The sequence below is a fragment of the Chiloscyllium plagiosum genome, unplaced genomic scaffold, assembly GCF_037043375.1.
Source record: "Chiloscyllium plagiosum isolate Xiang-an unplaced genomic scaffold, Cpla_swu_hap1 HiC_scaffold_18, whole genome shotgun sequence".
NCBI lineage: Eukaryota > Metazoa > Chordata > Chondrichthyes > Orectolobiformes > Hemiscylliidae > Chiloscyllium > Chiloscyllium plagiosum.
The window spans coordinates 35,738,554-35,761,740 of record NW_028270156.1 but is presented as its reverse complement, the minus strand read 5'-3'; the positions used below and the strand labels follow the sequence as shown (position 1 = coordinate 35,761,740).

The window sequence follows — 23,187 nt, the reverse complement described above, 5'->3', positions numbered from 1 at the left end:
GGTTAGCACTGCTGCCTCACAGCGCCAGAGACCCGGGTTCAATTCCCGACTCAGGCGACTGACTGTGTGGAGTTTGCACATTCTCCCCGTGTCTGCGTGGGTTTTCTCCGGGTGCTCCGGTTTCCTCCCACAGTCCAAAGATGTGCAGGTCAGGTGAATTGGCCATGCTAAATTGCCTGTAGTATTAGGTAAAGGGGTAAATGTACGGGAATGGGTGGGTTACGCTTCGGCGGGTCGGTGTGGACTTGTTGGGCCGAAGGGCCTGTTTCCACACTGTAAGTAATCTAATCTAATCTAATATTACTGTGGATCTGGAGTCACATGAAGCCCTGACTGTAGAATGTAGATTGTCTTCCCTATGAAGGACATCAGTAAACCAGATGGAGTTTTACAATTGCCAGTCTTTAAGCTTCAGCTTATCATTAACTTTAAATTCCAGCTGCTGTGAGTTGGGAGTTGAACCCACATCCCCAGAGCATTAGCCTGGGTCTCTTCATTTTTAGTTCAGTGACACTATCACAATGTCCCATCCTCCTACAGCCCAAACAGTTTGATTTATAGTTATGGAATACTTAAAAATGCTGCCTGATTTCAGTAATGGATAATGATGATGCTAGCTATGCAGTACAGGCAGGCAGGTTGAAGAATTTAGATCCAGAAACTGTTAATAAGCAATGATCATGATTGCTCAACTGTTTCCATTACTTCAAGATAGTGGCATTTTATCATCCAATTAGAATTGAGGATGTTCTGCATACATAAGCCATTTTTAATCAAGACCATGCCATTGAACTTGTTTTGGTTAAAACAAGTTGGCTGTTGGCTAGAGATGAGGCTAAATCCTAGGATTTGATGTGATTTGATTGATTATTCACATCTACCTAAGCATAGTGAGAAGTTTTGTTTGGCCCGCAGTGCCGGCAGATCATACCATACAAAGTGCATAAAGGTAATAGAACAGAACGAGGAATACAATGCCATGGATGGATCCAGCACCAAACTTTGTGGCACACCACTGGTCACAGGCCTCCAATCTGAAATGCAACCCTTCACCACCACCCTCTGTCTTCTACCTTTGAGCCAATTCCTTATCAAAACGGCTAGTTCTTCCTGTATTCCATGTGATTTAACCTTGCTAACCGGTCTATCAAGAGGAACGCCTAACTGACATTCGTATAGATCATATCCACCTCTCTGCCTTCATCAAACCTCTTCATTACTTCTTCAGAAAACTCAATCAAGTTAGTGAAACATGATTTCCCATGCACAAAGCAATGTTGACTATCCCTAATCAGTCCTTACCTTTCCAAATACATGTAAATCCTGTCCCACAGGATTCCCTCCAACAATGTGCCCACCATTGATGTCAGGCTCACCAGTCTATTGTTCCTTGGCTTTTCCTTACCACCTTTCTTGAACAGTGGCACAATGTTAGCCAATCTCCAGTCATCCAGCACCTCACCTATGGCTATCAATGATACAAATATCTCAACAAGAGGCCCAGCAATCTCTTCCCTCTCTGCCCACAGAGTTTTAGGGTACACCTGATCAGGTCCCAGGGATTTATCCACCATTATGCATTTTAAGACATCCAGCAGTTCCTCCTCTGTAATATGGACATTTTTCAAGATGTTGCTATTTATTTCCCCAAATTCTATACCTTCCATATCCTTCTCCGCAGTAAACACTGATGCACAAATACACATTTAGTATCTCACCCATCTCCTGTGGTTCCACACATCGGCTGCCTTGCTGATCTTTAAGGCACCCAATTCTCTCCCTACTTACTCTTTTGTCCTTAATGTTTTTGTAGAATCCCTTCGAATTCTCCAAAACATTATTTGCCAAAACTGTTTTATGTTCCCTTTCAGCCGGGATGTGAACACAGGAGGTAGGGTTAGTAAGTTTGAAGATGACACTAAAATTGGAGGTGTAGTGGACAGTGAAGAAGGGTACCTCACAGGACAACAGGATCTTGATTAGATAGGTCAATAGACCGAGGGTTGGCAGATGGAGTTTAATTTAGACAAATGTTAGGTGCTGATTTTGAAAGGCAAATCAGGGCAGGGCTCATACACTTAATGGTAAGGATGGGGAGTGTTGCTGAACAAAGTGACCTTGGAGTGCAGGTTTATAGATCCTTGAAAATGGAGTCACAGGTTGCCTTTATTGGTTAGTGCATTGAGTATAGGAGTTGGGAGGTCATGTTGTGGCAGTACAGGACATTGGTTAGGTCAGTTTTGGAGTACTGTATGCAATTCTGGTCTCCCTGCTTTAAGAAGGATGTTGTGAAACTTTAAAGGGTCCAGAAAAGATTGTGAGGATGTTGCCAGGGTTGTAGGGTTTGAACTATAGGGAGGGGCTGAATAGGCTGGAGCATTGGATGCTGAGGGGTGATGTTACAGATGTTTATTAAATCATTAGGGGCAAGGATTGGATAAATAAGCAAAGTCTTTTTCCCGGAATGGGTGAGTCCAAAACTAGAGGGTATGAGTTTAAAATGAGAGGAGAAAGATTTAAAAAGGACCTAAGGAGCAACTTTGTCAAGCAGAGGCTGGTGCACAAATGGAATGAGCTGCCAGAGGATGTGTTGGAGGCTGGTACAATGGATCTGAATGGGTATATGAATAGGAAGGGTTTAGAGAGACATGGGCCAAATGCTGGCACATGGGACTAGATTTATATAGTACATCTGACCGGCATGGATGAGTTAAACTGAAGCATCTGTTTCTGTGCTGTATACCTGTATGACTCTTATGGCTGCAGAGAAGGTGCACAAAGAGCGAGTTCAACATCAAATTTAAGATTTGAAAGGACCATTCAGAAGTCTAACAACTGCAAGGATGAAGCTGTTCTTGAACCTGGTGGTATGTGTGTTTAAGCTTTTGCTTCTTCTGCTTGATGGAAGAGTTTGGAAGAGATTACAGTATATCAGGATGACAGTGGTCTTGATTATGTTGGCTGTCTTCCCCAGGCTGCGTGATTGATAGATAGAGTAAATGTATGAAACATTGGCTTGTGTAATGGACTGAATTGCGTTCACTTCCCTCTGTAGTTTTTTTATGGTCCTGGGCAGTGTATTTGCTACACCAAGCTGTGATGCATCTGGATAGAATGCTTTCTGTGTTGTGTTCATATAATGACTGGAATTGATAAGTAGCGGAAATAGCCTCTTTTATTCAGCACTCACAGTTAAAGTCTGAGGCAGCTATAAAATCCCAAAATACAGTTCTTACAAGAGACCCTTTATACACAGTTCTTACATATAGTAAAATTCCATTACCGTGGTGTTACAATTTTTATCTCTAGTACACAAAGTTTTGAAGGGCTTCTGACCTGGGAAACAGGAGATGGGTTAAAACATGTGCTAAGTGCTGGCTGCTACTTCTGATGGGACATCTGTCTGGTCTGCTTGCATAATTGGGAGGTGTCAGTCTTTTTGTCTTTTAAGTTAGTAAATATTAGTAAAAATGCTAGGCCTATATGCTCTAAATAAGTTAAAAATTGTACCTATACGGAATAAAAGAATAAAGGGTATTAAGCTGATTACTGTAGCTGGGTTGTGAGATTTATTTTCTATTTGCCGGTATGAGTTTCATTCATTCATGCAATTTCATAGAATTGCTGATTTGTCAGTTAGTTTCTTAAAGGGACAATAGCCAAGTTAAAAGATATTTAACAGGTACCTAATCTATTCAGGTCCAGAAGATGGTTAGTAAGTGCTGATTAATATTATAATGGTTGATGGGGATGGTATTGTTCTGTATGCTTCATTTATCCAGAAGAAAACACTGCTTGTGGCAAGAGATGATAAGATGTGGAAATGCACTAATGAGTTTGAAAGGGTTGTTTTTAAATTTGGATACTGCAGAACTGCAGTTTTATGAATGAATGAATGAAACCGTGTTATAGTAAATAATAGGGAAGTAAAAGGTTATGAATAAATGAACAGGAACCCGGTATTAATGAATATAGCGAGCTGGTGCATGGGTTAATAAAGATAACCCATAACACAATGTGTCATAACACAATATCTTACAGGTGCATCTATAAAAATTGGTCAGTGTCTTTATGGACATGCTGAATTTCCTTAGCCTCTTGAGGAAATAGAGATGTTGTGGTACTTTCTTGACCATCACCTCAGTGCAGTTTGACTAGGACAGATTGTTGGTGATCATCACTCCTGGGAATGTGATTCTCTCAACCATCTCCACCTCAGCTCCATTGATGTAGATAAGGGCATACCCTCCACCTTGCACCCTAATGTCAATGATCAACTCTTTCAATTTGCTGACATTGAGAAAGAGATTGTTATCTTTATACCACACCACCATGTACTGTGTCTCTTTCCTGTATTCTGTCTCATCTGTGTCGTCAACGAACTTATAGATGGAGTTAAAGACGAAATTTGGCCTCATAGGCATGAGTGTATAGGGAGTATAGTATGGGGCTGAGTACGCAGCCATGCAGGGTGCTGGTATTGAGGATTATCGTGCTTATTCTTACTGATTGCAGTCTGTGGATCAGGAAGCTGAGGATCCATTTGCAGAGGGCAGGTCTCAGAGTTTGGAGATTAATTTGTTTGGAACTATAGTGTTGAAGAACTAGGAGGAGAATACCTGAACATCTTATGAGGAAGACATAGTTTTAAAAATGCTCTGTCACTGAAACTGATTAGACTTATGCTGAGTGGATTACCATACCAAGTCATAACTTCTGAAAGTGCCTTTAATGTGTAATTTATAGTTTATAACCAACCATAATTTGTCTATTACTTCACATTTATCTAATACTAATTCTGGGTATAGAGCATAGAGGCTAATGAAAGCATTTAGTGTATGCTTTATTTGATTCCTGTATAATAAAAATGTATCTGTTTTAACCATGAAATCTTGTGATTTTGTGTGTTTTGAAAATTTCAAAGTTCTATTTAGAAAATTGATACTGATCCCTGCTGTGATTATAACAATAGCTCTCCACCTATTTGCAATATTTGAGGCATGTTTAGGCATTTTACTATTTTAAAATATTAAATTATTTTCTAGGACCTTTAGAAGTGGAGATATTTCCTGCACCACTGGAAGTTTTAGCAAATGAAGATGCTCTTTTAAAATGCAAATATAAAGAACCAGAATCTGACCTCTCACATGTAGCTGTTCGATGGACTTTTACATCGCAAACAGCCAAGAAAGATGTGTATATATTCAATGGAGGAAAGCATCAACCAATCAGAAATGGTGCAAAGATGTTTGACAATGCTTTACAGAAAGGGAATGCTTCACTTTACCTTCCAAATGTGCAACGTTATGAAGAAGGAACATACACGTGCGTTGTTTTTGTTACTCCCCATAAAGAAGAAAAGAGTTCAGTGATGCAAGTGTCAGGTAGGAGAGACAAAATCAATTTCAGCTCCATAACATGCAATTTTACTCACAGTACTGGGTATTTACTGCTCTATGCAAAAAATATTTATTTCCATCTGTAAAATCATTAAAGTTCTGACTCAGCTGATGGCTAAGTAAGCATTCCAGTTAATAACAGCCATCAATTTTGCAGTTTTTATGAAGCTAACTGACCTTGGTTGGAACAGTAATAGTAAGTAGTATCAAAAAAGAAAGTGTGAAGCGAAACATTGAATATCAAAATCATACAAAATCTTGATAATTAAAAAAGAGCCCAGGAACAATTTAACTGTGAAAATGTATAACTGATAACAGCAATAGTCCCAGCGATGCCTATATCCAGAATTTTAAAATATTCTTCATGTAAGTTCGCAACTTGGATAGTTGAAACATGGAAACCAGAAAAATAATAAATCTGTTAGCTGTTACTTTGGTTTTTGAACATCATATAATTAAAGATAAAATAGCTGAACACCTTGAAAACTTTCAGCAGATCATAGAGAGAGTCAGTATTGAGTTGTAAAGTCATACCTTTCTTATCAGCAACTTAAGTAGTAACCAAGGGAAGTTCTAAATGTGTTCTCTCTACAACCTTCAAGAAGAAATTTGGTAAAGGGCAGTTTACTAAAGTTGAAGCTTATGGAATTAATGTTAAATTATTGTCCATATTAAGAAATTGACTGCACAATAGAAAACAGAATGAATGATGTAATGTGCAGATAGTCCATTTGACAGAATATGGCTAATGGTGTCCAACTGGACCATAGGCATTTACTATAAATATTATCTACTTTATATTCATAGAATCAGACAGCTCAGAAGAGGCCCTTTGGCCCATTGATTCTGTACTGCCAAAAATACACAAAAGCTGCACTTAATCAGATAAAGAGGCATGCATTCAAAATTGCTGATGGCACAAAAATAGTAACATTGTCAACAGTGTGGATTGAAGCCTGAAATTTATTGGTTTAAGTGAATGGCCAAAACTGTGACAAATGGATTTCAAGAAGGGGCAAAAATGAGATCATTGACTTGCAACCTAAAATGCATAGATCAGTGTAATTTCTAAATGATGAAAAGCTAGAGGTATTTGGGGTGTTAACAAATTGGCGTCCAGGCACAAAGGTAATTGAAATATTATGAAAAGGAATCAAAAAATGGTAATGGAATAGAAATGAAAAATGCTGGAAATATTCAATACACCAGACAGCACTTACAGTCATAGTCATAGAGATGTACAGCATAGAAACAGACCCTTCGGTCCAACCCGTCCATGCCGACCAGATATCCCAACCCAATCTAATCCCACTGCCAGCACCCGGCCCATATCACTCCAAACCTTTCCCATTCATATACCCAACCAAATGTCTCTTAAATGTTGCAATTGTACCAGCCTCCACCACTTCCTCTGGAGGCTCATTCCATACCCGTACCACCCTCTGTGAAAACGTTGCCCCTTAGGTCTCTTTTATATCTTTCCCCTCTCACTCTAAGCCGATGCGCTTTAATTCTGGACTCCCCAACCCCAGGGAAAACCCTTTCCATGCCCCTCATAATTTTGTAGACCCCTATACGGTCACCCCTCAGCCTCCGACACTCCAGGGAAAACAGCCCCAGCCTGTTCAGCCTCTCCCTATAGCTCAAATCCTCCAACCCTGCCAACATCCTTGTAAATCTTATCTGAACCCTTTTAAGTTTCACAACATCTTTCCGATAGGAAGGAGACCAGAATTGCATGCAATATTCCAACAGTGGCCTAACCAATGTCCTGTACAGCCACAACATGACCTCTCAACTCCTGAAGTCAATACTCTGACCAATAAAGGAAAGCATACCAAACATCTTCTAACCCTCTTCGCTGTCCACTACACCTCCAATTTTGGTGTCATCTGCAAACTTACTAACTGTACCTCTTATGCTCGCATCTGAATCATTTATGTAAATGCCAGCACCGATTCTTGTGGCACTCCACTGGTCACAGGCCTCCAGTCTGAAAAACAACCCTCCACCACCACCCTCTGACTTCTACCTTTGAGCCAGTTCTGTATCCAAATGGCTAGTTCTCCCTGTATTCCATGAGATCTAACCTTGCTAATCAGTCTCCCATGGGAAACCTTGTCGAATGCCTTACTGAATTCCATATAGATCACATCAACTGCTCTGCCCTCATCAATCCTCTTTGTTACTTCCTCAAAAAACTCAATCAAGTTTGTGAGACATGATTCCCATGCACAAAACCATGTTGACTATCCCTAATCAATCCTTGCCTTTTCAAATACATGTACATCCTGTCCCTCAGGATTCCATCCAACCACTTGCCCACCACCGACATCAGGCTCACTGGTCTATAGTTCCCTGGCTTGTCCTTACCACCCTTCTGAAACAGTGGCACCACGTTTGCCATTCTCCAGTCTTCCCCCACCTCACCTGTGACTATCAATGATACAAATATCTCAGCAAGAGGCCCAGCAATCACTTCTTTAGCTTCCCACAGAGTTCTAGGGTACACCCGATCAGGTCCTGGGGATTTATCCACTTTTATGTGTTTCAAGACATTCAGCACTTCCTCCTCTGTAATATGGACATTTTTCAAGATGTCACCATCTATTTCCCTACAGTCTATATCTTCCATACCCTTTTCCACAGTAAATACTGATGCAAAATACTCATTTAGTATCGCCCCCATTTTCTAGGGCTCCACACAAATGTCGCCTTATTGATCTTTGAGGGGTCCTATTCTCTCCCTAGTTACTGATTTGTCCTTAATGTATTTATGAAAACTCTTTGGATTTTCCTTAATTCTATGTGCCAAAGCTGTCTCATGTCCCCTTTTTGTCCTCCTGATTTCCCTCTTAAGTATACTCCTACTTCCTTTATACTCTTCTCAGGATTCACTCGATCTATCCTGTCTATACCTTACATCTGCTTCTTTCTTTTTCGTAACCAAACCCTCAATTTCTTTTGTCATCCAGCATTCCCTATACCTACCAGCCTTTCCTTTCACCCTAACAGGAATATATTTCTCTGGATTCTCATTATCTCATTTCTGAAGGCTTCCCATTTTCCAGTCGTTCCTTTACCTGCGAACATCTGCCCCCAATCAGCTTTCGAAAGTTTTTGCCTAATACCGTCAAAATTGGCTTTTCTCCAATTTAGAACTTCAACTTTTAGATCTGGTCTATCCTTTTCCATCATTATTTTAAATCTAATAGAATTATGGTCAATGACTCCAAAGTGCTCCCCCACTGACACCTCAGTCAAATGTCCTGCCTTATTTCCCAACAGTAAGTCAAGTTTTGTACCTTCTCTACTAGGTAGATCCACATACTGAATCAGAAAATTGTCTTATACATACTTAATAAATTCCTCTCCATCTAAACCCTTAACACTATGGCAGTCCCAGTCGATGTTTGGACAGTTAAAATCCCCTTCCATAACCACCCTATTTTCTTACAGATATGTGAGATCTCCTTACAAGTTTGTTTCTCAATTTCCCTCTGACTATGAGGGGGTCTACAATCCCAATAAGGTTATCATCCCTTCCTTATTTCTCAGTTGTGGAAAGAAATAGAAGTAACAGCATAATTTACTCTGCAATAGGGTCTTGTTTGATGGATGAAGACCTGGCAGGAGCCCACATCAGCTCCATTAGTGAAGGCCCTCCAATTTTCAATGCATATTAGACACATCAGAGGCCAGCAGTAGTCCATTGCCAACTGCACCACTTAGTTATCAGTGACGTATTTGTCTGAAGATCAACAACGGACTTAAGGCCAAAGGTTTGCGAAGGTGGGATGGGGGTATCACAGGAGAGTGAGTGTGAATTTGGTCTAGTGGGTCCCATGCCTTCTGATGCTGGGTCCCTTGATCAGGCAGGATCCTGATCCTGATGAGCGCCTTTGAAGAAGCCTTTTGAAACTTAGATGATGTGAAAGGCAGATCTAAAGGCTAAGTCTTGCATCCACTGCATTTGCATGGAAAGGTATCCCATGGAAATTGGAAGTGGAGAAGTTGAGTTTCCAAATATTTACAGAGTGGACCAGGGCATTGCAGAGTGAATGATACTTTAAGAATATTGAAGATGGCCAGGGAAGATGTGTTTGGCAGTGGCATTATGCTGACAGAGGCAGAATTGTCGAGGATGATCTTGACCACACTTCTCACCTCCAGCTTCCTGAAAGGACTCCATTGTATTCTTCCAATTTCTCTGTCAGACCTATTTCAATAATGCAACCTGCCAGATGAGCATTTCTGGTTATGGCATCCTTTTTGTCAATCAAAGAGTCAACCCCTATGTGATTAGCAGGGTGCTCCACTGTGTCCAATCCATTTTATGCACTTCTCCTCTCACTCTTTCCCTGCCTTCCACAACTATTAAAGGGTCCTGTAATCCTTACCTTCCCACTCCATCAATGTTCACATTTCAATTGATCATCCTGAAGGTTAAAACAAATTAAAATAACAAAAGAAGCAAAGAACTGAAGCACTGCTAGGTTCTTAGAGCAAGAATTAGTAAAATGTTTATAATGATATGTTAACAATTTACATGTCTTATTCTCTTTTACATAGTCCAACCGAAGGTCAGCATGTCTGTGCAAGAAATTAGTACTGCAAATGGTACAGAACACTTTTTGCAATGTGATGTTAAGGAATTTTATCCTAAGCCAATCAAAGTTAGTTGGTTCAAATTATCAGATGGAAAAATGGAATATGTTTCAACAAGCCAGTCCACTGAGGATATAGTTACGAACAGTGATGGAACATTCAGTGTTTCCACTAAAATAAAAACTGAACCAACGTGGGATGAACAAACTGACTACAGATGTGTAGTGGAACATAAAACCATTTCTGACAATTTTACATTGGACGCTGACAGTGTTACAGGTAAGACCTAGTGAGAGTACAGAGTTTGCTTATAATTTGTAATTTTATAACCTTGTAATATTTAGTTGTTTATATGGCCTTTCCAGTTTTTTTTATTCACTCATGGAATGTGGGCATTACTGGCCTGGCCAGCATCCATTGCCCATCTCTAATTGCCCTGAGGGTAGATAAGAGCCAACACATCACTGTTGGTCTGGAATCAAATGTAGGACAGGCTGGGTAAGGTTGGCAGATTTCCTCCTGTAGTGGACATTAGTGAACTAGAAGAATTTTTTACAAAATTGGCAATGGTTCCATGGTTGCCATTTGGTAATCTTTGGATTCCAGATTTTTATTAAGTTCAAATTTCACCAGGATTTGAAACCATGTCCCCACAACATTAGTCTGAGGATCTGCAGTGAAATTAGCACTTTGTTACTGCCTTCCCCTAAATTTGTATTTCTATCTTTTTATTTGCCATGCCCAGCTGTTCAAGATATTAGCATCACCCCAATACAAGCCACTATTCTTTGCAAAGCAGGTGACATCCACATGCCACAGCTTGTCATGCTAAAGTCAAAATAGAATGTGTCAAACACAAACATGTAGCTCCATTGTATGAACTTTGGTCTCTGCACTGTAACTGATCATTGAGCATGGGTATGGTTGGAATTTGAACTGCATTGTTGCTGCTCCTGAGTTCTTTAGAAAGTTTGATTTTGAAAATGTAAATTTTTGTTGTTGGGGTTACTGAAGAATTCTTATTCAGGACAAAGCAAGTCCTTCACTCATTTTCCAGTGTGGGCTCTTCCAGCCAAGAGTAGACTCTAAGGAACATATCCAAAAGCCAGATGCCTGTTTTAGGTATCTGCCTGATGACCAAAAAGCACTAATTAATTTAGCATAACACTAAATGCACACAAGATTGGTTTCAAACAATGCACAATGTTGAACAGATATCACACGTTTACATAAATTATTTCAGTTCTGCCATATTTTCTTGAAAATAAATTGATCTGATAAGCAGAACAGGACAATTAAGCTTGTAATGAAATATGCAAATGCTACAATTTGGCTGTTGTCAAGTTTTGAAAGAGTTCTGCGTGTTCCTTACTTTAACAGATAAAATACCAGCAGTGTACCAAATTATTGGAGGCATCGTTGGCTTTATTTTGTGTGCAATATGTGTAGGACTTTGTGTGGGACTTCGAATCTGGTACAAAAAATCGAAAGGTAAAGTAATTTTTGCATTCATAGAGATGAGCTATGTACTCTTAGATGAGAGCTATTTGGTTATTAGATCTTTGCATGTCAACTTTTGTAAAAATGTTGAGTATTTGTCGTAATGTGAAAAGGGAATTATTTCTTGGCAAGTTGTTACAATGTATAGATAGCTTTATTGTTCTGACAGTGGTTTTGAATAACATTGGTCAGTCCCATTATCATCATTATTGGTTTCACTGCAAGGCTGTTTCATTACAAGTTACAGAGTCATTCATTATACCTAGTCCATGAGGAGGAATCCAGTTAGTCCCATTCATCTGCTATATCCTTGCAGGTTTATTTCCCTGTACACATTGGATTACTTTTTAAAATCATTGATTACCTCCACTTCCAACGGGCTGCTAGGGGTAAGTTCCAAGGCAGTGCCATTCAATTCACTAAATAATTCTTATCATTGTCTTCCCTGTATCTCCAAATGAAACTTTAAAACTATGTTATCTAGTCCTTATACAATCAGCTTTTCTTTATTATGCCTTAACAATTCTTCATTGCTGTTTTACTTTTCTACTCAATACCTATAGTTATAACCTAAGCAGGAGAGGCACCTCTTTCCTTGCAGGGAGGCTTACTGGTGCCACTTGGGAAAGTGTAAAGAAATGTGGCAGGAGGGTGCGAAGCAGTCAGTCAACCTTGAGTCATAGAAATGTACAGCATGGAAACAGACCCTTCAGTCCAACTCACCCATGCTGACCAGATATCCTAACATAATCTAGTCTCAGTTGCCAGTGCCCGGCTCATATCCCTCCAAACCCTTCCTATTCCTGTACTCATCCAGATGCCTTTTAAATGTTGTAAACATGCCAGCCTCCACCACTTCCTCTGGCAGCTCATTCCATATATGCACAACCCTCTGCGTAAAAAGGTTGCCCCTTAGATCCTTTGTGGGCGGCACGGTGGCACAGTGGTTAGCACTGCTGCCTCACAGCGGTTAGCACTGCTGCCTCACAGCGCCAGAGACCCGAGTTCAATTCCCGCCTCAGGCAACTGACTGTGTGGAGTTTGCACGTTCTCCCCGTGTCTGCGTGGGTTTCCTCCGGGTGCTCCGGTTTCCTCCCACAGTCCAAAGATGTGCAGGTCAGGTGAATTGGCCATGCTAAATTGCCCGTAGTGTTAGGTAAGGGGTAAATGTAGGGGTATGGGTGGGTTACGCTTCGGCGGGTCGATGTGGACTTGTTGGGCCGAAGGGCCTGTTTCCACACTGTAATTTAATCTAATCTAATCCCTTTTAAATCTTTCTCCTCACACCCTAAACCTATGCTCTCTAGTTCTGGACTCCCCCACCCCAAGGAAAAGACCTTGTCTATTTACCCTATCCATGCCTCTCATGATTTAATAAACCTCTATAATGTTGGGTCAAATGTCCTTTTTTGTGCAGAAAGTTCTACACTAGTATGGGATTTAACAAAGAAGTGGTTGCTTCAAAGCTTCAGTGATGTTCTGCATAAATTGGTTTCCCTCTAATTAGCTTAATAGAAACGTAGAATGCTACAGCAGATTTGGAGGCCATTCTAGTGTTCAGGTCTCTGGCAGTCTTTCAAACAGCAATCCAGTTAGTCTCACCACGGAGCTATTTCTCCATACCCCTGACACTAATGTTCCAATTCAATTCCCTTCAGAAAGCCAGGATTGAAGCCATACTCACCAGCCTCTAAGGTGGTCCACTCCAAATCCTAACTATTCACTATGGGGAAAAAATGGTTCCTAATATCATCTCTGGCCTATCACTTTACATTGGTACCCTTTGTTAATCAACCAAAGACAATTTTTCTGTATTCACTCTATCTCACACCTTCAGTATTGGCCCATATCCCCCTAAACTCTTCCTATTTGTATACCCATCCAGATGCCTTTTAAATCTTGTATTTGTACCAACCTCCACCACTTCCTCTGGCAGCTCATTCCATACCACCTTCTGCGTGAAAAAGTTGCCCCTTGGGTTTCTTTTATATCTTTCCCCTCTCACCCTAAACCTAGGCCATCTAGTTCTGGACTCCCCATCTCAGGAAAAATATTTTGTCTATTTATCCTATCCATGCCCTTCATGATTTTATAAACTTCTATAAGGTCACCCTTCAGCCTCTGACGGTCCAGGCAAAACAGCCCCAGCCTATTCAACCTCTACCTATATCTCAAATCCTCCAACCTTGGCAACATCCTTGTCAATCTTTTCCGAATCCGTGTGGTGTGTTTGAGGAAAAGACCACTATTAAGTCAAGTAGTCTAATAGGAAGAGCAAGCTGGGCCAGGATAACGAACACAGTGGGACAAGTGGTTTGAAGTGTATTTATATTAATGCAAGGAGTATAATAGGTAAGGCAAATGAGTTTAAAGCCTGGATTAGAACATGGGACTATGATGTGGTAGCCATTACAGAAACTTGGTTGAGAAAAGGGAATGACCGCCAGCTCCATGTTCCGGTGTTTAGATGTTTTAGGTGAGATAAAGAGGAATGTGAAAGGGATCGGGGGGGAGTTCTGTCACTGATTATGGAGAATGTCAGCTGGACTAAGATAGGATGTCTTGGAGGGCTCATCGGGCAAGGCCAGGAATAAGAAAAGTGCAATCACTATGATGGAGTTATGCCATCAATTTCCAAATAGCCAGTGGAAGGTCGTGGAACAGATATGTAAGCAGATCATTGAATGATGTAAGAGCAATAGAGGATTGTAGTGGATGATTTTAACATCCCCAATATTGACTGGGAATGTCTTAGTGCCAGGGGCTTAGATGGGACAGAATTTGTTCGGTGCTTCCATGTGGATTTCTTGAAACAATATATAGATAATCCAACTAGGGAAGGGACTGTACTAGACCTTGTATTGGGGAATGAGACTGGCCAGATGATCAGAGTTTAAATGAGGAGCATTTTGGGAATGACAATCATAATTCTATAAATTTTAAAGATAATTATGGATAAGGATAAGACTGGTCCTCAGGTGAAACGGCTAAATTGGGATAAGGCTGATTATAACAATATTAGAGGAGAAAGTGAGGTCTGCAGATGCTGGAGATCAGAGCTGGAAATGTGTTGCTGGAAAAGCGCAGCAGGTCAGGCAGCATCCAGGGAACAGGAGAATCGACGTTTCAGGCATAAGCCTGAAGAAGGGCTTATGCCCGAAACGTCGATTCTCCTGTTCCCTGGATGCTGCCTGACCTGCTGCGCTTTTCCAGCAACACATTTCCAGCTATAACAATATTAGGCAGGCAGTAGAGAAATTAGATTGGGGGTGGCTGTTTGAAGGTAAATCCACATTTGACATGTAGGATAAAGGCCAGTTGATTAGAGTTCAGGATGGGTATGTTCTTGTGAGGTTGAAAAATAAGGATGACTAGCTTCAGAAACATTAGATGACAACAGATATTGAAGGGTTCATCAAAAAATGAGGCATAGGAAGGTTTAGGAAGCTGAAATCAAACATAGCTCTTGAGGAGTAGAAAGGAAACAGGAAAGAATATAAAAAAGAAATGAGGAGGGTTAGAGGTGCCATGAAGTGTCTTTGTCAAGTTAGTTTAAGGAGAATCCCTAGGCATTTTATATGTATATTAGGAGCAAGCAGGTAATGAGGGAAAGGGGTGATCTGCTCTTGGACTAAGGAAGGAAATTATGTATAGAGACAGAGGAAGTAGTTAAGTATATTGCATTGTTATTCACCAAGAAGGTGAACATGGATAATGGTGAGATTGGAGAGGGGGTTTGGTGATACTCTGGGCATGTTGATATTAAGGACGAGGCAATGTTGGAAAAACATTAAAGTAGGTAAGTTCTCAGGGCCTGATGGATCTATCCCAGGATACTGAAGCAGGAAAGGGAGGAAATTGCTGGAGTCTTGACAAAGATATTTGTGTCCTCTTTAGCCACAGGTGAGGTCCCAGATGACAGAACAAAAGCCAGTGTTGTTCCTTTCTTGAAGAATGTCAACAGGGATAATCCAGGAAATTATAGGCCAGTAAACTTTACATTAGGGGTTGGAAAATTATTGGAAAATAATCTTAGGAGCAGGATTTACTTGCATTTGGCGAAGAATGAACTTTCTCGGGATAACCAGCATGTTTTAATGCAGGGAGGTTTTGTCTCACAAATTTTAGAGATTTTTGAGGAAGTAACAAAAACTGTTGATGAGGGAAGGGCAGAGAATGTTATCTACATGCATTTTACTAAAGCATTTGACAATGTTCCTCATGGTAGGTTGATCCAGAAGGTTAGTTGTATGACATCCATGGCGAGTTTATAATTTGGATACAAAGTTGTATAGTTATGGCAGGGTAATTTTCTCTTGGAGGTCTGTGATCAGTGGTGTTCTGCAAATATCAGTACACGGACCTCTATTGTTTGTAATATATCTAAACTATTTGGATGAAAATGTAGGTGATAGGTGTGCAGACGACAGTTGTGAATAGTGAGGAAAATTGTGAAAGGATGCAGAAAGATATAGATCATAGAGTCATAGAGACATACATCAAGGAAACAGACCTTTCGGTCCATCTTGTCCATGCCAACCAGATATCCGAAATAAATCTGGTCCTATTTGTCAGTATTTGGCCCATATCCCTCTAAACACTTCCTATTCGTATACCCATCCAGATGCCTTTTAAATGTTGCAATTCTACCAGCCTCCACCACTTCCTCTGGCAGCTCATTCCATACACGTACCACCCTCTGTGTGAAAACATTGCCCTTTAGATCCCTTTTAAATCTTTTCCCTTTCAGGTTAAACCTATGCTCTCTATCTTTTGACTCGCCCACCCTGGAGAAAAGACCCTATTTACCCTATCCATGCTTCTCATAATTATATAAGCCTCAATAAGGTCACCCCTCAGCCTCTGAAGCTCCAAGTAAAATTGCCCCCAATCTATTAGCATATCCCTACAGCTCAAACCCTCCAACCCTGGCCACATCCTTGCAAATCTTTACTTAACCCTTTTAATTTTCACAACAACCTTCCTGTACCTGAAGTCCAATAGTGGCCTCACCAATGTCGAGTACAGTGGCAACATGACCTCCCAATGCCTATACTCAATGCACTGACGAATAAAGGCAAGAATACCAAACACTTTCTTCACTATCCTAACTGCCTATGACTCCACTTTCAAGGTTGAAATGTTGGGTGAAGAAATGGCAGATAGAGTTTAATCTGGACAAGTGTGAAGTGATGCATTTTGGGAGGTGAAGTACAAGAGCAAACTGTACTGTTAATGGCTGCACACTTAGGAGCATTGATATACAGAGGAATCTTGGGGTGCAAGTCCATGTTCCCTGAAAATGGCACTGGAAGTGGATAAAGTGCTAAAGAAGGCGTATGGCATTCTTGCCTTCATCAATCAGGGCACTGAGTATAAAAGTTGACAAGTTAAGTTGCAGATGTATAAAATTTTAGTTAAGTCACATTTGGAGTATTGTGTGTAGTTCTGGTCGCCACACTGTAGGAAGGTCGTGGAGGCTTTTGAGGGGATGCAAAAGAGGTTTACTAGAATGATGCCTGGATTGCACTGTGTTGGCGATAAGGAAAGTCTGGACAAAGTTGGATTGTTTTTGCTAGAGCGCCAGAGGCTGAGGAGCAGCCTAATAAAAGTATATAAAATTGAGAAGCATGGATAGGGTAGATAATCAAAATCTTTTTCCAGGATGAAAATGTCAAATACTAGGGTGTATCGATTTAAAGTAAGAGGGGAAATGTTTAAAGGACAGGTTGGGTAAGTGGGCATATCAATGGCAAATGCTGTATAATGTGAGGTTATTCACTTTGGAAGCAAAATCAAGAAGGCAGAGTTGGGAAAGGGGAGTGTGCAGCGGGACCTGGGTGTCCTTGTGCACCAGTTGCTAAAGATGAGAAGGCAGATGGTAGAGAAGGCAAACGGTATGTTGGCCTTCATTGCGAGAGGTTTCGAGTACAGGAATAGGGATGTGTTGTTGCTGTTATACAGGGCCTTGGTGAGACCACACCTAGAATATTGTATGCAGTTTTGGTATCCTTTGCTGAGGGAGGATGCTCTTGCTCTGAAGGGATTACAGCAAAGGTTTACCAGGCTGATTCTGGGGACGGAGGGACTGATGTATGAGAATAGAATGACCAGGTTAGGATTGTTTTCGCTGGAGTGATGAGCCTGTGGAATTCATTACCAGAGGAAGTAGTTGATGCCAAAACATTGAATGTATTCAGTAGCCAACTAGATATAACACTTGGGGTGAATGGGATCAAAGGTTAAGGGAAGAAAGCAGGATTAGGCTATTAAGTTGGATGATCAGCCATGACCATGATGAATGGTGAATCATGAAAAGTTGTGGTCCCAACACTAATCCCTGAGGAACTCCACTTGTCACTGGCTCCTATCCTAAAAAAAGACCCCTTTATCCCAACTCTCTGTCTCCTACCAGTCAACCAATCCTCTATTTATGCCAGTAACCCTAGCCCCTAGCTAGGGTGGTGTCATCTCAATTGGAATTGGTGGATAATCCCTCTAAGCATCTCATTATTTGAATTTCCTCTTTTAATTTCAAACTTCAAATTATGTTCTAACTCTTTCAGTGCAGTCTTAGTTAACAATCCAAGAATCCACTGTGATACTTTCTACTTCCAGAAAAAAAAATCAGCACCAGCCAAAACCATTTTCAAATTACAATCTGTGTAACAAATTTCACAGCAACTTCGATTTTATGACCAGTATCTCCATTTACTTGTCTCTTTAAAGATTCACAAATCTCTGTTAAGTTTCACAGATTTCTATCCTGCTAAGACTTCCCACTTCGTTATGATCCCAGCTGTTGTTAATACTGGACAACTCAGGTTCCAGAGTGAAACCTAACTTGGTAGACCAAAAGGTTTATTTTTCCATTTTGGGTACTGCGTTGGCCAGGCACTGAACATATTCACTTGAGACTGCTCATGTGCTTTCAACAAAAGAATGGAAGTTAAGTTTAGCGAAAGGAAAATAAAACCAGGCTTTTAACTTTGTTTTAAGAACCTCAAAAATAGCTAAAAGAAATACGCAACCCTTCTCTGAGCAATACCCTTTACAGACATTGAGCTCCAGGGAAGTATCACTTCTACATTCCCTTTAAAACTTCAAGCTGAACTGACAAAGTTGCCACTGAAGGCTTTTGGTGTCTTTGTGCTTATTTACTGAATGTCATTCACTCCATCCTTCCCCAAGACACAGGGACAGGCTAACTGACTGACTGTACTCTGACTTCACAACTTGTGGCTATGAAAATAGCTTAAGATTCCTTTCCGGTTCTGATGGCCTGAATGTATTCATAGACAAAAAAAAACTGTTCTGCTGGAATGGGTCTATTCTTATAGACTCAAACTGCTTGTGTCCTCTAGTCATCTGTCTCGCTGTGGTACATAAAAACTCTAGATAACAATAAGAAGACCTTATCTCATGGCTAATTAGGAGAAAGAGAGGACTGCAGATGCTGGAGGTCAGATTCGAGAGTGTGGTGCTGGAAAAGCACAGCAGATCCAGTGACTTCTTGGGAAGGCTATCATTTCTTTCAAATGGAAATCTGATCATTATTTTGAAAAGCAGGTCAGGTCTCCTCACAACACTGAGAACTCAAATCCAGTTTACATTCATGATTTATGCTTTTCACTTTCAAACACTACATTGAACTTGATCATATTATGATCATTATTTGAGAAATGTTCATGCACAATTATGTTACTAATTAAATCTAGCTCATTACTCGTCACTAAATCCAGAGTTGCATCCAGGATATATCACTGTAGGAAATCTCAGTCAGTTTCCAAACATTCACTATCTTTCTGACAATCCAAGTTAAAGTTAGAATCCCCATTAATTATGCTCTGGCTTTGCTACACACTTGTCTAATATCAGCACTTTGGAGCTGCTACCAGGGGGTCTGGACACAGCATTTATTTTAGATTATTTACTGTAAATAGTTCTTTGTATGTCCTTAATGTGTTTGTAATTACCTGACAATAGTCAAATAAAGAACCCTGCTTCATCATTCCAAACACTGTCTCCACTGAATACTTTCCCTCACTATATACTCCCTTCCCATTTGAAGGAATTTTGCTTCTAATCAGTAAGGCTCCTCCAAGGCCTCTGTCATTTTTCTGTCTGTTCTGTAACCTTATAACCCGGAATATTTAATTCCCAGTCCTGACCATCACACAGCCATGTCTCAGTCATGACCATTACATCATATCTACAGTTTGTATCTGTGCCTGCAGCTTGTTTAATTTATTCCTTATTCTCAGTGTATTCATGTAATGAACTCTGATTTGGACCAAACACTATAACCTGTCCCTCAGCGCTGATGCTTAAGTCATCTGTTTATTATTTCAGTCTGATGAAGTTTAATGAAGAAACGCCTTAAAATTTTGCCATTCGCTCTCATGCCTGAATTAGGATTCCTGAGGTTCTTGGCAATCTGTCATGTTCCTTGAATTATAAACTGTAATGACATCCTCCAAGCAACATTACCCACTCCCCAACTCCACCACATTGACTATTTTAAAGTACCAGTCACTACCCTATTTAGCCTTTCAGATAAGACATTGGACCCAGGTCAGTTCAGGTGCAGCTTATCCCAGTATTACAGGTCCTTCTTGTCCCAATATGAGGCCAGTGCCTCACATAATGAAATCCCTCTTTCCTGTATCACTCCTATAACCATGTGTTTACTTCCATAATTTTCTTATGACTATGTCAATTCGGATGTGGCTCAATTAATAATTCAGAAATTGTAATGATTGAGATATAGTTCTTTAATTTGCTCCAAATTCCTGATATTCCCCATGTTGCCTATGTTGGTCTCAACATGGACTACAACAACTGGATCCTTCTTGTTTCATTCCAATATCCTTTCAAGCTTCTTGAATATGTCTCTTACCTTGGCACCAGGCAGGCAACGCACCAAGCACAACTTTGCATCTTGCTGACAATGGATGCTATGTGTATCTCTTATTATACAATACACTACTATTATCACTTCTTCTTGCTCCCCCTACTTGTGTAGCCTCTTGTACCATGGTGCAGTGGTCAGTTTGCCCATCAGTTGGACCCTCTAGCAGCAGGTGATGGAGAGCACTGACCAACGGAACTGAGCAGTTTGTTGTGAAATGTTCCACCAGCAGGTCATGACAGTGAGGGACATGAGGTGGAGCAGTTAAATGGAGTCTCACTGGGGAAGAAAAGACAAGGGGTCTTTGGTAAAAGGAGAAGATAGGCGAAAGCATTGCTCAGCCCAGCATTATCCCACGCACATCCTTCCATGCAAATGCTGTAAATAGTTCCTTGTATGTCCTTAATGTATTTTCATGTTTGTAATTACCTGACAATAGTCAAATAAAGAACCCTGCTTCATCATTTTTAGGTCATCAGTATATTCAAATTTCATATTACTCATGGTCATCTGCCTTACTAATGTGATTTACTACTTGGTGTCAAATGATGATTACCATTTCCCCTTGTAAAGTACCTTCGCTCATTTCACTGCTGTAAGGTGGTGTGTAAATGTAAGTTGTTGCATTTGTTTGACAAGGTTGTATCTTAGCCAGCAGTGCATGTATTATCTTTTGACATTAGCCAACAGTACTTCTCCAGTCTAAGATTTACACCGTTGACACTGTTATTTATTTTGCATGAATGTAGAAACACAGGAAATCCACACAGGCAAAGACAGCCATGAGGACAGGACAATGCAGGTCACTGATCGCATCACCCAAGGTCAGTTGCAAGATGAACATAACCAGGAAGCTGAAGGTGGAAATAATCAAGTGGTAATAATTGCAGGACAATTTAAAAAAATGGTACTGTATAATTTGGAGACACCGGAAAGGAGTACAGTAACATGACTCTATTTAAAACTTAAATGGAAAGATATTCTGGAAGAGATGCTTCAGGTTCAAATTATTCTAAATTTATATAGAAAAATTATCTCAAATTTACTTATGCATGGTATTTAAGATCTTCAAGATTTTCATCATTCCAAGAATATCTGTGATGAATGCAAGTTGAAATTCAATGGCATTTTCCCATTTGCATTTCCAACAGCTCATTCCAAGTCTCTCCCAAATGTCTTGCCCAGCACACCTAGACTCATAGCGTTATAGAACTGTACAGCATGGAAACAGACTCTTTGATCCAACTCATCCATGCTGACTAGATATCCTAAAGTATTCTGGTCCCATTTGCTATCATTTGGCTCATGTCCCTCTCAATCCTTTCTAATCATATACCCAGGAGAAAGTGAGGTCTGCAGATGCTGGAGATCAGAGATGGAAATGTGTTGCTGGAAAAGCGCAGCAGGTCAGGCAGCATCCAGGGAACAGGAGAATCGACGTTTCGGGCATTAGCCCTTCTTCAGGAATATACCCATCCAGGTGTCTTTAAAATATTGTAATTGTACCAGCCTCCACCATCTCCTCTGGCAGCAAATTTCATACACTCACCCTCTATGTGAAAAAGTTGCATCGTAGGTCCCTTTTAAATCTTTCTCGTCTCAACTTAAACCAATGTCCTCTAGTTTTGGACTCGCCCAGCCCAGGAAAAAGACTTTGACTATTCACTTTATCCATGGCTGTCATGATTTTATATCTCATCTCATCTGCCAATAATCTCAGGAAAATAGTCCCAGCCCATTCAGCCTATTCCAGTAGCTCAAACCCTCCAAACCCGGCAACATTCTTGTAAATATTTTCTGAACCCTTTCAAGTTTCACAACATCCTTCCTATAGCAGGTAGATCAGAACTGAATACAGTATTCCAAAAGTGACCTAACCACAACATGACCTCCCAACTCTTGTGCTCAATGTACTGACCAATAAAGGCAAGCATACCAAATTCCTTCTTCACTATCCTATCTACTGAGAGTCCACTTTCAAGGAACTATAAACCTGTGACTCCAAGGTCTGTGTGTTCAGCACCTTCCCATTAAGTGTATACATCCTGCCCTGATTTGCCTTTCCAAAATGTAGCTCCTCACATTTATCTAAATTGAACTCTATCTGCCACTCCTCAGCCCATCGGCCCATTTGATCATTGTCCTGTTGTACTATGAGGTAACGTTCTTTACTGTCCACTACACCTCCAATTTTGGAGTCATCTGCAAACTTACTACTCATACCTCCTATGTTCACATCCAAATCATGTATATAAGTGATGGAAAGGAGTGGACCCAGCACCAACCTTTTTGGCACACCGCTGGTCACAGGCCTCCAGTCTGAAAAGCACCCTTCCACCAACACCTCTGTCTTCAATCTTTGAGCCAATTCTGTATCCAAATGGCTAGTTCTCCCTATATTCCATGTCATCTAGTCTGGCTAACCAGTCTTCCATGGGGAACCTTGTCGCACGCCTGATTGAAGTTCATGTAGATTATGTTCACCACCGTCATCCTCTTTGTTACTTCAAAAAACCGTCTCAAGTTAGGGAGACAACACTTCCCACGCATAAAGCCATGGTGACTATCCCTAATCAGTCCTTGCAGTTCCAAATACACGTATATCCTATCCCTCAGGATTCCGTCCAACAATTTGCCCACCACTAATGTCAGGCACACCTTCACTAATTCTCTGCCTTTTCCTTACCGCATTTCTTAAACAGTGGCACCACATTAGCCAACCTCCAATCATCTGGCACCTCACCTGTGACTATCGATGATACAAATATC

The 23,187-nt window shown here is 40.6% G+C and overlaps 1 protein-coding gene across 6 annotated transcripts in view; it reads left to right on the top strand.

Moving 5' to 3' along the window:
* LOC122557767 (uncharacterized) overlaps positions 1 to 23,187 on the top strand; it is an 85,368-nt gene that overhangs the window by 6,196 nt on the left and 55,985 nt on the right. For all 6 annotated transcript variants that reach the window (XM_087996484.1, XM_087996485.1, XM_087996482.1 and 3 more), the window contains exons 2-5: positions 5,046 to 5,384; positions 9,972 to 10,286; positions 11,388 to 11,498; positions 21,168 to 21,242. In XM_087996484.1, coding sequence (XP_087852610.1) covers positions 5,046 to 5,384; positions 9,972 to 10,286; positions 11,388 to 11,498; positions 21,168 to 21,242 — 840 coding nt within the window. The remainder of the gene's footprint in view (positions 1 to 5,045; positions 5,385 to 9,971; positions 10,287 to 11,387; positions 11,499 to 21,167; positions 21,243 to 23,187) is intronic.